A 16,678-nucleotide genomic window follows, 5' to 3' on the forward strand; every position below is an offset into this window, starting at 1 on the left:
CTTGTCGGACCTGCCCAGCTCCTTTTCCACCTATCCACTCCACCCTCTCCTCCCTGACCTATCACGTTCATCTCCTTCCCCACTGACCTATTGTACTCTATGCTACTCTCTCCCCCCCCCCCCCCCCCTCTAGCTTATCTCTCCACGCTTCAGGCTCTCTGCCTTTATTCCTGATGAAGGGCTTTTGCCCGAAACGTCGATTTTGCCTGTCCTCGGATGCTGCCTGAATTGCTGTGCTCTTCCAGCACCACTGATCCAGAATCTGGTTTCCAGCATCTGCAGTCATTGTTTTTACCATGTAATATATGGAGGATGGATAGCTTCCCAAGCACCTGAGCTCACCCCCATAATACAGGGTGGGCAGGAAGCAAAATCAGCAGCACATCACATGTTATGTGAGTAAATAATTAAAGCTCAATTAGCTGTAGTATTACAATGCCCACACATTGTCTGGGATATCAAACAGGAATAGGATTCACAATTTCTTTAAGCTTAAAATGGCAAAGAGAAAGGGGTTGCTTTTATTGGACTGTGCCCCTTGCATATTGGGAGCAACACCCTTCCTTCCTACCTGCACATTGTTTAAAACCCACTCCCCACTCTCACTCTGTCCCAGAACTGTGGGAAAAAAGCCCATCCCAAAGCAGCCACACCTGGAGTGGGATCCACCAGGCCCCCTGCAGACCAGCAATACTCACCACAAGTGCAGGTTCATCATCCCTTAATATGCAGCAGGTGCTTTTCTCAGGGTGTTCAGGTATGGGGATTCATATGTGAATTTTGATTCCCCTCACACTCTACATTTCTATCCAAAATCGATTCAAAGTGGACATTTCTTCAGCTTTAAACTAAATATTAATTTTTCATACCCAATTTGGCTCCTTTTGCTTGTCTTTTGAAGTTAAAAGACTAAATATCTTTCAGAGGAAACTTATTGCATCTTGCTGCAAAGTAAAACTGTGTAGCTGAGATCAATATTAGATCAAACGTGGTTTAGCATAGAAGTTAATTTTAGTCCATGATTAGTAAATTCAAATTCTTCTTCTGACTATGATACAAATCAGCAAGTCGATGTGTCAAGCCTAGTTTCCATGAAAGTAAATCCTCTATAAAAGTTAATATTGTTGCTGTATGAAGAGTATTGGGAATCTATATCTGTACAATTATTTTGGACTTTAACTATGGAGATAATGACATTGCATAAAATAAATTATTTCAAGTTCTTTCTGCAATTATAATCACATTGATGTTGGATCAAACAGTGCAATGATAGTTAAAATGAACTTAAAAAAAACTTCAATTCTGAGTATCAAGGAAAATATCTTTATGTTGTTCAGAAGTATAGTGATTCTAAATAATACACTGGATAAAACGGCAGTTCAACCTTACCAGAACAAGACAACCCTGTTATACCCTTTCTTCCAGAAGGCTCGAGCAGTCTTTCCCCAACCAGGATACAAATCATCTTGAAGCATCATATCTGTGACCTTCATAGAGACAAAATGGAAACAAATATTAAATAATTGCTCAGAGGATTACTTGTTCTGTTTTCCCATTTTGCCCTTGGCCACGTTTCTGCTTCCCCGTGGTCAAGAATGTTTATTAACAGTCCTAACAAATTTTGTCATTTCAATATATGGTTTTAATGGAGTACATAGAGAGCTCATTTTGTGGGAACTGTGGCATGCAAGGACACCAAAGATTGCACTAAAATGTTATATTACAGTGATATCAGGTCAATAATTATACACAAACACACTGATACAATAACATTTCTAATGACAGTCACTTTCTTTGGGAGCTAATGTTTTCCACTCGTCTGAATAATCCAATATCTAAATACCAATAAAAACTGAAACAGGCAGGACAATGGTACGGTGCAGAATGTTCATCATAGATTCATACGCAGTTGTACAAATCAGTCCCATGTCACAGCTGGTTTGCTAAAAAGTTAGGAAGATCACTTTCTGCTGGGGAGAAGACAAATCAGAATACAGAAGAACCTTGATTAGTCGGCATTCGATTATCCAAATATCGGATGATCTGGAAAAATCGCAAGGCCCTGATGCTTGGCTAAACTATGTTATTCAGCATACAATTATCCGGAATTCCATTAACCAAATGAAATACTCTCCGCATGTCCTTCAAAAAAATTGAGGTTCCTCTGTATCGCTCTCCTGGCAAACCCCTATTGTAACCTCGGTAGTAACTGGCTACTATGACCAGTAAATCAGTCAGGATGCAAATATGTTAAGTTCTCCTGACCACATTGGAAATACATTAATGGAAAATCAGGAGAAATTTTCCAAATCAACCTGTTCACATCAGTTATTGCATGTGGTGGAGCAAATCAGTCTTGAACAATGATCCCTTGACCCAGGTAGGGACACTATCATTACATCTCAAGAACCCAAATGGTAAATCAGACTGCTTCAGAGTTTATTGATAGCAGGTTTGTGTTTAGGAGTTGTGGTTGTAAATTTGCTCGTTGAGCTGGCAGGTTTGTTCTCAGCCGTTTAATCGCCATACTAGGTAACATCATCAGTGAGCCTCCGGTGAAGCGCTGGTGTTATGTCCCGCTTTCTATGTTCTATGTCTCTTGGTCTCTTAACGTGGGTGATATCATTTCCAGTTCTTTTTCTCAGAGGTTAGTAAATGGGGTCCAAATTGATGTGTTTGTGGGTAAGTTCAATAACAAGACCTACAAACAAATCAACGGAATACCCATGGGATCACTGATATCAGGGTTCTTAGCAGGAACCGTAATTCAGAGACTCAAACGAACAGCCCTCCCCACAATCCAACCCAAACGTTCGGTCCGCTACGTGGCTGACACCTGTGTCATCACAAAATGGAACAAATTAGAGGAAACCTACATCATTAACAATATCCTGACAAGCATAAAATTCACAAAAGAGGAGGAGAACAACAACAGACTCCTCTTCCGAGTTGTCACAGTGGAACGAACAGTCAATGGAGAACTGCAGATCAGTGTCTACAGGAAGACAACATACACAGACCAGATACTTAACTACAGGAACAATCATCCCAACACCCACAAACGGAGCTGCATCAGGACATTATTTAAAACAGCCCACAACACACTGCAGCAACCATGAACTAGAAGCGTAAGAAAAATATCTATACTGCGTATTCAAGAAGAACAAGTACCCGATAAACACAGTCCGCCGATTCCTAAACAACAAACCCAAATAAGCAGACACAATATGCCCAGGGACTCTAGCCACACTACCATACATCAAAGACATTGTGGAGGTGACTATCAGACTACTCTAACCCCTTGGCATCATGGCAGCCCACAAACCTACCAACACATTGAAACAGCGGCTGATGAACCTAAATGACCCTGTAGCAACAAGCAGCAAAACAAATGTCATTTACAAAATACCCTGCAAGGACTGTAACACACACTACATCGGACAGACAGGCAAAAAAACTAGCCACCAGAATACACAAACACCAACTAGCCACCAAAAGACATGACCCACTATCAGTAATACCCTTACATACAGACGAAGGAGCACACTACTTTTACTGGGACAACACATCCATCCTGGGACAGGCTAAACTGAGACACGGACAGGAATTCCTAGAGGCCTGGCATTCAAACTGGAACTCCACCAATAAACACATCAATTTGGACCCCATTTACTAATCTCTAAGAAAAAGAACCGGAAATGATAGCTTCTGCCATTACGGTCCAAGACACACACATAGAAAGCGGGACAGAACACCTAGCATCTGGCATTCAAACTGGAACTCCACCAATAAACACATCAATTTGGACCCCATTTACTAATCTCTAAGAAAAAGAACCGGAAATGATAGCTTCTGCCTTTACGGACCAAGACACACACATAGAAAGCGGGACAGAACACCTAGCATGGTGATGAAACATCTGAAAACAAGCCTGCCAGCTCAGCAAGCAAACTTATAACCTGAACCTCAGCATGAACTACAAATCTCAAAAATCACAAATTTAAGAGTTGTGTTTCTGGAGGGAAGATGGTAGCGTAGTGGCAATATACCTAGACCAGTAATCTGGAGACCCAGGTTAATGTTCTTTAGAGCTCTTGTATGTGGGAGTAGCTTTTGCCCGAAACGTCGATTTTGCCTGTCCTCGGATGCTGCCTGAATTGCTGTGCTCTTCCAGCACCACTGATCCAGGTCCTAATCTCTGAGCCAGGAGGCCTGGGTTAATGGGATGACAAGTGGCAAATGGAGTTTAATTTGGATAAATGCAAGATGTAGTATTTTGTTAAAACAAAGAAAGGCAAGGCTTATGCAATTAAAAGCAGGGCCTTGAGCTGTGTTGTACAACAGAGATGTAGGGGTTCAGGTATATAATACTTTGAAGTTTGCACCACAGATAGATATGGTTGTTAAGAAGGTGTTTAGCATGCTTGCCTTCATTGCTCAGATGTCCGAGTATAGAAGTTGAGATTGTACAAAGCCTCTTCTGGAATGCTGTGTCCAGTTCTGCTCTCCCTGTTACAGGCAGGGTATTATTAAGCTGGAGAGGCTTCAAGAGAGATTTACCAGGATTTGGCTGGGTATGGAAGGTTTGAGTTATAAAGAGAAGAGTTGAATAGGCTGGGACTTTTTTCACTGGCGCTAAGGACGTTGAGGGGTGACCTTATAGAGGATTCTAAAATAATGAGGGGTATAGATAAGGTGAATGGCTTGTGTCGTTTCCCTTGGGTAGGAGATTTCAAGACTAAGGGACATATTTTTAAGTTGAGAGGAGGAAGATTTAAAAAGACGAGGGGCATTTTTTTTTTAAAAGAATGATTCATGTGTGGAAAGAACTTCTAGAGGAAGTGGTGAATGCAGGTACAATTACAGCATTAAAAACAAAATGGATAAGTTAATGAATAACAAATGTTTGGAGGATATGGGGCAAGTGCAGACAGGTGGGACTGATGTAGTTTGGGAACATGGTCAGCGTAGACTCATTAGACTGAAGGGTCTGTTTCAGTGATGCGTGACTCTATAACTCTTTTAAAAATGGGTTTCTACGGCTCTTGTGGTGCAATGGCAGTGTCCGTGTCTCTGATCCAAGGTTCAACTTTCACCTGCTCCTGAGGTGTGTCGTCACATAGGTGAACAGGTTGATTTGTTTTTCAAGAGCTGGATTTTTGTTTGGTTAATCAGGTGATTGATTAACTTAGTGGTGGGCTTCTAAAATCAAAATAAAAAGCTGGGTTTTAATCAGGGCCTTATGGTGTATTGATAGAGTCTCTACCCCTAGATAAGAAGCTCTGGGTTTAAGTTCCACCTGCTCCAGATACCTCATAACATGTACAATAGGTCAATAAAAATAACTAGATATAGGCTTATTCTTAATTGAGCCAGACAAAAATAAGTGCTGGGCTTTAACTGTGGTAGTCTGGACTTGTACATCACATATACTTGGTTGAGGGAGGATGCACACCTTTTTCCTTTATTTCAATAAAACTTTCCAATGCCCTTTTGATTGGATTGGACCAACATTCCTGATCTTTGAGCAACTGGTGTGGAAGCGAGTGGGAAGGGCACAGAATCACCTTATTGACCTGCTCCTCGGCCTGGCCTAAATAGCTATTAACAGGTCTGGGCAGTGGGCCATGGAATGTGTTGTAACTCCCCACTGCCTGTCTCTGTTCGCAGCTACATTTGTGCTTGTTTGCCCTCAAAGAGGGAGCTGACATTGTCCGCTACTGGCCTTGAAGTCTTCCAGGGTGAATGTTTGTTGTAAAAACTGGGGGCACCATTGTGGGCATAACCTCTCCCAACAATACTATTTTGATTTAGTCTCCACCCACCACTCCCCTCCCCTGACCACTCTTCCCCATTGTTTTCCTCTGTATGGATTTTGTTTTTGATTCTTGGCTTTCTACCAGGAGGGAAGTTGGCTTCTAGTTAGGAAGGAATAGAAACCAATGCTTGTATTCAACTATATTCTGACAAAAAACAGTTGTAGATCTTAGAACATAGAACAGTACAGCACAGAACAGGCCATTTGGCCCTCGATGTTGCGCCGACCTGTGAACTATTCTCAGCTCATCCCCCTACACTATCCCAAAATCATCAATGTGCTTATCCATGTGGTTGTTTAAATCTCCCTAATGTGGCTGAGTTGACTACATTAGCAGGTAGGGCATTCCACACCCTTACCACTCTCTGCAGAAGGAAGCAGGCCATCTGGCCCATCCAGACCACACTGACCGTCTGAAGACCATCCCATCCAGACAGTCCCATTCCTATACCCCTGCATTTCCCATGGCTTATCCACCTAACCTGCATACCTCTGGACACTATGGGCAATTTAGCATGGCCAATCCACTTAATCTGCACACCTTTGGACCGTGGGAGGAAACCGGAGCATCCAGAGGAAACCCATCCAGACATGGGGAGAACGTGCAAACTCCACACAGTCGCCCAAAGGTGGAATCGATCCTGGACCCTGGTGCTGAGGCGGCAGTGCTAACCACTGAGCCACCGTGCTGCCCTTGGAACGGCAAACTATCTAGCACGATCTTGTGGGAGGGTGGATGCTCTGTCTATCCCATGGCATATCAAGGGACTCTGGGATGAACATTCCCAGTGTGGACCCAGACCTTCAGAGTGATCAGTTAGCTGGCTAGTGAAAGCATACCTTCAGTCAGACCCAGCTGCATGATGATCCAACCCAAGATCATCAGCCAAACTCCACAAAGATCCAGCAGTGAATATTGTTTCATTTAGAATGAAAGCAACAAGGATTTTGCATCCTTGCTGATATGAGTGGCATCCCATTATCATAGATGCCTCCCAATTCAATTTCAAGAGACTCAACAAATTTTGACAGTCCCAGTCGCAAGGGTTGTTGGAGTGAATGCAGCACACTGACAGATACTTAGAGCCCCTTTTGCATAGGCTATTCACTCTTAAATGTTTTATTTACATTATTCTATCTGTCGATTCATTTGCATCAAAACAATTATTTAAAGCAATTACATTTTATGCAAAATTGTTAACACTGACAATTCTGTAAAACAAAATGAGAAAATCCATCAAACTGCAAGCAAAAAGGTACACCAGTTAGATTATTTGATCAATTCTATCTCAAATTATTAATAAACTCAAGTTATTTATTAAATGATAATGACAAAATGTCACTGCACTTGGTACACGATGAATTACACAGTAGATTGCAACCCATTCACTGTCAAGAGTGACAATATCACATTTATTGATATTGCAGAAATTAAATAATATTTTCTTTATTTCTGAAACATATTCACATTCTGTGTCTTTCAGGTCAAACTGTGGTGGTTTCAATCATTAGATGTTATCAATATTACTCCATTTAAATAAGAACAATTTTATTAACCTAATTTGATATATTACTTTAGTGAGATTTTATTATTTGCCAAAGTCAAAAACATATACAAATATTTATCATGATTGTTTCAACTTAAAAAAAATTGAACGCTGCAGCAGAGAAATAAACTATATGTTCAAACCTATACCGCTGACCTCTCATGCTCAAACCCATTGGTATAAATCTGGTTTTACTCATACAGTTAATTCAATGTATAAAGATTTCACAAGGTACCTCTCAGTGGTGTAAGATGGCAAAAATGGATACTAAACAATGATTAAAAATGTGTGATTTATACATAATTGTTTGAGGATTTAAACTAATGGCATATGGATATCGGTCTATTTTGCTGAACGGATTTAAAAAGTAACCAGGCCCAGTCTTTCCAGAACAAAGATTTTAAACTAATGTGTGTGTCTAGAGTGTTTATGGAGTTTATTTTGTGTGTGCGCGCGTGCGCGTGTGTGTGTGTGGGGGGGGCATGATTGAACAGAGAAAACAGTAAGCCATTAGCTTATCAAGACCCAGGGTTCACAAGTTTCTTTAAAAAAATTACTTCAAAATGTTTATGGGTAGTTTGAATAAACCCTGACAGAGTTCTTCTAGAAAAAGGAGAGTGGAGCAGGTAGAGAATGTGTGACCTCTAGGAGTGACTTTAGTTTGTGAAACTTCCAGACAGGAAGTGTTTGCTTAGAACTCTAAAAGACTGAAACCTAAGATCACAATTGTGTGAATATTCCAAGATAATCTGCTCACAGCTCTCAAGATACAAACTGAGAAAAAGTAGTCAAACTTACAGGTTGACTGGGGAAGGATCATTTTTCTGGATTTTGATTAACTGCAAAATGATGGTGTTGAGGAATAGATGGCATTACGTTTTGCTGCGCTTTTGAACCTACAAACACTGTTATATTTAGATAGCTTAATTCATCAGATTTTGTTTTACAGTCTTTTGTGAAATAAACTTCTGTTTTAGTGTTAAAACCAAATCTTCAGCCAGATGTGCTTGAATAAAAGCCCACCAGATTAAACTTTTAAAAAAAGCAAAATATGATCTATAAGATTTCAGTCTAGGATCTGATAGTAACGAAACCAAAGAAAAGTGATTTTGTAAAACGGCTCAGTCAAAGAGATGGTATTCAAAAAGTAAAAGGAGGTGATCAAGGTGTAAAGGATTCCAGAATATGGGATCTAAGCAGCAGACTATAATGCTGCTAGTGTCACTTTGGGATTAAAACACATGGATGAAAATTTTGAATTGAAAGCATTGGTGGGTCAAAGCCAACATATATCATCAGGAATAGTTTTGCATCTCTCTTGATTTTCATTTCCATGAGATAAAACAAGCTATTAAACTGTATTTTGTTGCAGTTTTAAAAATATAAATCTATAATTAAGAAGTTTTTTCAAATGCAAAACAGTGTGGTACAACAACTGTTACAAAAACAGCTAATGACATATGCAGCATTTCTCCAGTCAATTCAGGAGGGTGGCCGACACAGTAATTACCAATCAGGAGATAAATGAGGGAACAGAGAGTGTTTTGATGGGTTTTCTTGGCTTTAAAACAACCCCTTATAAGTGTTCAAACCCAGCAGCTTTATGGAGGGGAGTTCAAGCCCCAAAGGGTTTGAGAGCAGGGAAGATCATACATTGGGCCAAAAAGATGCCTTCAGAAAGTATTTGGCTTAGCACAAAAAGGAATGCCAGCTTTGGTCCTCACTGCATTTCATATTTTATGTATAGTTCTGAGGGCACCTCCATCTTGAGGCTCCTCACCCTCTCTTTGCAACCTGAGCAGTGCCCACCTCTCTGACTGCAGGGCTTGCAGCTTCAGGAGTACGTTCACCATCGATGGGGCTCTTGGAGGTGACCTCTCAATTAGCTGCCTCTGGAAAGATTGTATAATGTCACAGAACTTGTCAACTGTCGATGACAGATCCTGAATTTATCTCCAATGATAGAATATTTGCAAAGACAGTAATAAATCAAACAAGAGTTCTGCTTACTAACCATTCCAATCAAATAGTTTTCTTTTTTGATCATTACATTGCATTATTTTATAAAATATACTGCACTATTTATTTGATATCTGTAAAATAAATTACATGTTTGAATAATGACCTTATCTGTCAGGTGAGCCAATGCTGGAAGCATCAGAAATTCTGGCTTACACTGTTGAACAGACCATTTTTGCAACAGCAGGAACAAAACATAAAATGCAACAAATGAATAGATGTGTTACAAAGCCAATTTGATTCAGGACCGGTAAAAACATTACTTCAGTGATTTTTAAAAAATAGTTTGTTCTACAAATAGCCAAGTAATAATTGCCTATTGGTGAAAATAATATAGGACCATTTTCAAATTCCTGTGCTGGAGGTTTATGTCATGTCATTTCCTGACAAACCTTTAATGAGAATATGCAGTATTGAGCTGACATTCATGAGCAGCAGCTTCTCTGATAAGACGGTAGTTGCCAGCTATGAACAGACTCCTGGGTGTTAGGCAGCTGGCTGTTTTCCCCAGACTGCTCGGAGGTTTTATTTGTTGACTGTGTTGTCAGATCAATGTCAGGTCAGTCACAGCCACATAGAAAGCCTCAAAGAGGTAAAACCACTTCGGGCTGGAATTCTATTACAGCGAAGGACGATTACCTTTTTAATTTTTTTTTTTAAAAAAAGAAAACTGACTCATGTCACTGGGATTTATCGAAAAAATGGAGAGAGGTTGGAATCTGTAATAAACTCCAGAACTGCTGACGATTATAGTTACCTCAAGTTCAAGACTAATATTGTAAAACTAGTAACTCTATCATCTATTCCTGCAGTGCAAAGTGAAACATTTACAAGCAGAGATCCTGCTGCTGCAATAATGATGTTTAATCTATATTTCTGCAACTGAAAATGTCCAATTATATTTACTTGTTCATTTGATATTTAACAATTTAAAAGGTATTCCTTAGTTAAGGATTATTAATCTGACAATGTACTCACTTGTCTCATTTCTCAGGGAAAAGTATTATTTACATCAGACCTATGTAGAGGAAAGTCATTCATCTTCACTTGTGGATAGGAGACATTGAAAATCAACATTTGTTCTCATCAGATTTTCAATGAACACGGCATGACTTTATGGCCAAGGCTCAGTAGTCAGGGAAGATTAACTATGCAAGCTAGGCATAATCATTAAAAACATAGAAAGTTCTCATGAGGCAAGAAAGTTTAAAAATAATTTATTTCAGAAGGATGAAAGTATTCTCTTGAAATGGATAGAATAATCAGTCCACATGGACATATAGTTAATTCTGCAGACTAACTGAAAACAGGGCACTAATTGGTAGTGTTTGTTGTATGGTGATGAAAAGACAATAACAATGCTCATCACATACAGACAGACAGCTCAGTGATATTTTTCAGGGCAGGGGCAGGAGGAGAGAAAGAGAGAGAGTAACTGAGAAATGTTCAGGCCAAGAAACAATGGCTGGAGAGGATGATTTTGAGAGCATTAAGAAAAACTATTAAGCAAATTGGTCTGATATGAGTGTACAAATCTTTATGCTCCACAGCAAATATTTGGCCCACTTCTCACCCATTCTTGCTACTTATAGAATCTGTTCTAATGACCCACCCATCCCCACCCCAACTGGTCTTACTTGCTGCTCAGCAACTGCACCTCAACAGAGTCCATTTCATAATGCATCCTACTAAGTAGACATTAACACAATGCAGAGCTAAGAGCAATTTGGCACTCTTGGTTGGCACATTACTTTATATTAAGCCAGATCTTTTTTGTTACTCCACTGGCAGAACATAGGTTTTACTGGCTGGTGTCACATGAAGGCCAGACTGGATAAGCTCAGCAGTTTCCATCCCTAAAGGACGTTAGTTAACCAAATGGTTATTTCCAAACAATCGACAATGGTTTCATGGTCACCATTAGACTCAATTTCAGATTTTTACTAACTTAACCTCCACTATCTACCATGGCAGGTTTTGAACACAGTAGTCATCGAGGAAAGAATAACTGGGATTCTTAAAGAATAACTTAGAGACAGGATGTCTCCAAGGTTAGTGAAAAGTTTGGCTTGGTGGTTAAACAGCGACAAGGGTGAAAGAATGGAGTTGTATCTGCATGGATATACTGTGACATTATGTTGATAATGAAAATCAGTGCTGGATTGTAAACAATTGTATTGATACACAGCAGTCTTTCAAAAATGACACAGGCAGATGGAATACCAGCTTTTCTGGTGAGAGAGAAAGTTGTTCTGGGAATTAAGCAAGATAAAATGGTGCTAGAATTGGATGTGAGAATCATCATGGAAAGTAAGTGTTTGATATCACCAATCTGACATCCAACAAAGGCATGTCTTTAACAGGTAATTCAAACAGATGGATGTCATAGCTGAATCTGAATAAAAACTGTCCAATTCAGAAACATTTGTTGTTGAATTTATGGTCATGAACCGTATTTATCAGCAATCTCTACTTCACATCAGAGTTAAACTTGTGCTTTTGGAACATGGCACGAGTATCCTCTAGGGACAGGACCTCCTGTTCTTTTAAGATGACAGTAATTCATCTTCAAAATTCAGCTAGGATTGAATAAGGTAACTCAGAAAATCTGTTTAATGGAATTTAATTGCAAATCTTATCTAGGTGTGAAAATATGACCCACTCTACAATACTAGTGATGAAACAGAAAAAAAGGACTACCAAATGATCCTCATAAATGAATTTGCTTTGTCTTCAATTTTGTGGAAAGAGTCTAATAGCTGATCTGGGATATGAATTACATAAAAAATAAATCTACTTGGTATATGTCCAGAAAGTGAGGTCAGTAAGAAGTTACAGTGCTGATGCCTATTCCTCAATTACAGTCAGCAAATGCAGGCATTATCATATGGGTTTCTTATGTTCTGTTAGATCAAAATTGACAAATATACATTGCTGGTCATTTAATGCAGCTCAGTTTCTCAACTGGCAGCAAGTATTGGGATGGTGTCTACAGATACAAATAATTAAATAAGCAATGTAAGTTTTAAAACATTAGTAGCAAATATAACATATGTTTCCCAAGTAAACCAACACATTTGACTTTGACATTGATTGATATAAATTGAATCATGTTTAGCAAAACAATCACCAAAGTCCTTCAAATGACATCATGCAGAAATGTCAAGGTCCTAGAGAAACAGACCCTGAGCAAGAGTTGAGTTTGAATTCTTAAAGTAATGAATGATGCAAACTATTCCTGTACAATTAACACAGTGCCCTCTTTAAATTGTTATAAGAGAAATAAGTATTTTGTGGAACCTCCAATACAGTGTTTTCTCAGTTCTCCACCATTGACAAAAATGTTAAAAATCACACAACACCAGGTTATAGTCCAACAGGTTTATTTGGAAGCATGAGCTTTTGGAGCGCTGTTTCTTCATCAGGTGGTTGTGAAGAATAAGATCATGATCACAGAATTTATAGCCAAAGGAGTCCAGTGTCATGAAGATGTGATACAGTAAACAATTTTAGATCAAATCTTTTAGAATGGGAAATGCTGGTTTCTGTTCTTTGATACATAAATCCCAGAACGTCTTTTAAATTACATTCTCAAGATTGCTCAGCTTTTCTAACAATGGATGTGAAGTCTCCTTTGGCTATAGATTCTGTGATCATGACCTTATTCTCCACAACCACCTGAAGGAGCACTGCTCCGAAAGCTAGTGCTTCCAAATAAACCTGTTGGACTATAACCTGGTGTTGTGTGATTTTTAACTTTGTACACCCCTGTCCAATACCAGCACCTCCAGTCATTGACAGAATGATATATGTTCTTCAAAAAATTATCTTGTCATTTCTCAAACAACCGCTCTGATTAAGAAGAACCAGTGTTTTATTTTGAACTTTAGAACCAATCAACTGTAAATAACAGTTCTTTAGTCAGACCAAGACTATTATAACTTTGAGCAGACTGAACAAGAGCGCGAAACTGAAATTTGGATCATGGCAGTTACATGATAGTTAAATAGAATTTGTTGCGGATTTCTTATAAGCCACATTAGAAGTATTAGGAAAGCCGGGCTGACTACAATGAAAAATATTGACATAATGTGACAATGTCAGCAAATGTCTACATCACAGAAATATCTCAGTATGGAAAACAAGTCTACATACGATGAATGAACATACTCAATCTAGGTCTCTATATACCACTTGATTATTTCCAGTTTTAGATATTATCAAATTTCACAAAAGCTCTCAGACTCCATCTAGTGGTTGGCTGTGAGCTAATTTTATCCTCAAATGTTAGTAAGTCTCAAAATCCAGCAAGTCGACAGTTGAAAGTGGCTTTATATGTAGACAGAATATGCAAGTAACATTTTGCAGATACGCTTGCCTTAATCTAGGTGGCTGAAGCAGTGCTATTGTATTGTGTTACAGAGAAAACACAAACTCCCAGCAATTTAAAAAATTAAATAAAAGGTATACACATTTGCCACATTTAGCATCATTTTGTTCACAATTTCACACAAAAAAATGGAGTTCTGATTTGGATCTCTTTCATTTAAAACCAAAATGCCATAGTCAATATCCGCACATACAAGGGAGAGTACATCTCAAAATGGCCATTATCAATTTCAAGACTAACATTGTAGAGTGGCAAAATAATTGGCACAGAACTGGAAAGGTCATGAGAGTTTCTTTTTTAATGCAGTGCATTGTTTTCATTTGGAGTGCAAAGGCTGAGAGAGATGGAAACAAATCCAATAGTAACTTTAAAAACAAAACAGTTTATAATCACGAAAAAGAATACTTTACAAGGTTGTTGGCAAGAGAAAGGAAGTGGAATGAATTGGTTAGTTCTTTCAAAGACATGGAACGTGCCTGATGGACTGAATGACCTCCTTCTCTGATTCTATGGCAATAAAGCAAAGATGGTCTGTGTTCATTTGAAACTAATGCAGTGTATTGACATTTGCAAGTGACAGGTTAGAATTAATAAGACAAGTTGGTATAGAATCATAGGGCATTCATTTAGACAAGACAAGACAAATTCTCCTCACTGAGTCACTTTCATCAGAAATCATTTATAAATCCCACTCTCGTTTGCTGCTTGTATCATCTAATACCCTTTTTTTCAAACAATAATTTAACTTTTGTTTTTAGAAGAATTTATGCTATGACAATAGTTGGTAGCAGGCAGATTCACATTCTAACCAACCTCAGCATAAAGAAGCTTATTTATCAACTGTCCTGCACTGTTTTATGGAATAAATGCTCAGGAAACAGTCAGATACTATTTCTTTGATCAGCACTCTTCATTTCCTTTCAGGCTTCACTCCACCAACCTTTAATTTCTCAGGTGTGACGAAGGTCCTAAAGTTTTAGCTCCCTGGTAACTACCTGCTGAATTTAAATTGCAGCTTTTCCATTGCTCTTAGTTGTCTGCTGAGCCAAAACTGTCGCTTACATACTTCAAAAGGGAAAAAAAACATACAAATGTAAGATGACTGGAGCAAAGGGGAAAGAATGAAACTGAGTATTCAAACCACAATTGTTTTGTTTCTTGCATTTTCCATATAAAGTAAAATGACTGCTGGATGTGCAACGACCAAATAGTTAGCCTTGGAAGTGATTAGCTGCAAGAGTGAATTTATGGTAATTCTGTTGACACTTCTCTCTAAATCCTTAACGGTAAATCGAATAATTCAATTCATGCAAGAAACCCAATCAACACTTGATAATCAGTTAGTATGTATTCAGCTGTGTTTCAATAATCCCACACCTTGCAAAATCATAAATACATACTTAATTAGACGCCCTAATTTGGATATTAATGAAACAGAATGCCTATTCTACCTCCCCCCACAATATTACAAACACAGAGCCATTCAATTAATTGGACAAGACTTCTATCTCATTTGTAAAAAAAATACAGAATTGCACTTTTTTTTTTAAATATTGCATTGATGAAGGTGACTGACATTAACATTAAACAGCAGAACCTGTTTCTTCTTCAGATCCACTGGTCCCAAAAATGTTGACTCTGATTTCTCTGCTGAGTTTTTACAGCAATTTATGATCTGATTTCTGATTTTCATCATCCGCAGTTTAGATTAGATTAGATTAGATTACTTACAGTGTGGAAACAGGACCTTCGGCCCAACAAGTCCACAATGACCCTCTCTTTTTGTTTGGAACTTGTTTCTTTTCTCAAACACTGAATGTCAACAGTTATAAGACAAAAGACCAGAAATTAGGCCATTCAGCCCATCGAGTCTGCTCCGCCATACAATCCTGGCTGATTAGTTTCTCAACCCCATTCTCCCACTTTCTCCCCATAACCCTTGATCCCCAAGAATCTATCTCTGTCTTAAATATACTCAGTGACGTGGTCTCCACAGCCTTCTGTGGCAATGAATTCCATAGAATCACCACTCCTTTACGTATCCTTGAGATGTATGTACCTGTCAGGCAGGAAAGAGATGGTAGTGTGAGGGAACCTTGGTTGATGAGGGAGGTTGAATGTTTTGTAAGGAGGAAGAAGGAGGCTTACATAAGGTTGAGGAGACAAGGTTCAGACAGAGCATTGGAGGGATACAGGATAGCCAGAAGGGAGCCGAAGGAAGGGATTAGGAGAGCTAAGAGAGGGCATGAAAAATCTTTGGCGGGTAGGATCAAGGATAATCCCAAGGTCTTTTATGTGTATGTGAGAAACAGAAGAATGACGAGAACGAGGGTAGGTCCGATCAAGGACAGTAGTGGGAGACTGTGTATTGAGTCTGAAGAGATAGGATAGGTCTTGAATGAGTACTTTTCTTCAGTATTTACAAATGAGAGGGACCGTATTGTTGAAGAGGAGAGAATGAAACGGACTGGTAAGCTAGAGGAGATACTTGTTAGGAAGGAAGATGTGTTGGGCATTTTGAAAAACTGGAGGATAGACAAGTCCCCCGGGCCTGATGGGATATATCCTAGGATTATGTGGGAACTAAGAGAGGAAATTGCAGAACCGTTGGCAATAATCTTTTCGTCTTCACTGTCAATGGGGGTGGTGCCAGGGAACTGGAGTGTGGCGAATGTTGTGCCCCTGTTCAAAAATGGGAAGAGGGATAACCCCGGGAATTACAGGCCAGTTAGTCTTACTTCGGTGGTAGGCAAAGTAATGGAAAGGATACTGAGGGATAGGATTTATGAGTATCTGGAAAGACACTGCTTGATTAGGGACAGCCAGCACAGATTTGTGAAGGGTAGGTCTTGCCTTACAACTCTTATTGAATTCTTTGAGGAGGTGACCAACCATGTGGATGAG

At 39.1% G+C, this 16,678-nt stretch overlaps 1 protein-coding gene across 9 annotated transcripts in view; it reads right to left on the minus strand.

Moving 5' to 3' along the window:
* tmem117 (transmembrane protein 117) overlaps positions 1-16,678 on the minus strand; it is a 433,777-nt gene that overhangs the window by 123,250 nt on the left and 293,849 nt on the right. For all 9 annotated transcript variants that reach the window (XR_006314397.1, XM_043708697.1, XM_043708699.1 and 6 more), the window contains one exon: positions 1,390-1,487. Coding sequence is in view for 8 of the 9 variants with exons in the window: in XM_043708697.1 (XP_043564632.1) it covers positions 1,390-1,487 (98 nt within the window). In the remaining variant the exon portion in view is untranslated. The remainder of the gene's footprint in view (positions 1-1,389; positions 1,488-16,678) is intronic.

The sequence above is a fragment of the Chiloscyllium plagiosum genome, chromosome 19, assembly GCF_004010195.1.
Source record: "Chiloscyllium plagiosum isolate BGI_BamShark_2017 chromosome 19, ASM401019v2, whole genome shotgun sequence".
NCBI classification, from domain to species: Eukaryota; Metazoa; Chordata; class Chondrichthyes; order Orectolobiformes; family Hemiscylliidae; genus Chiloscyllium; species Chiloscyllium plagiosum.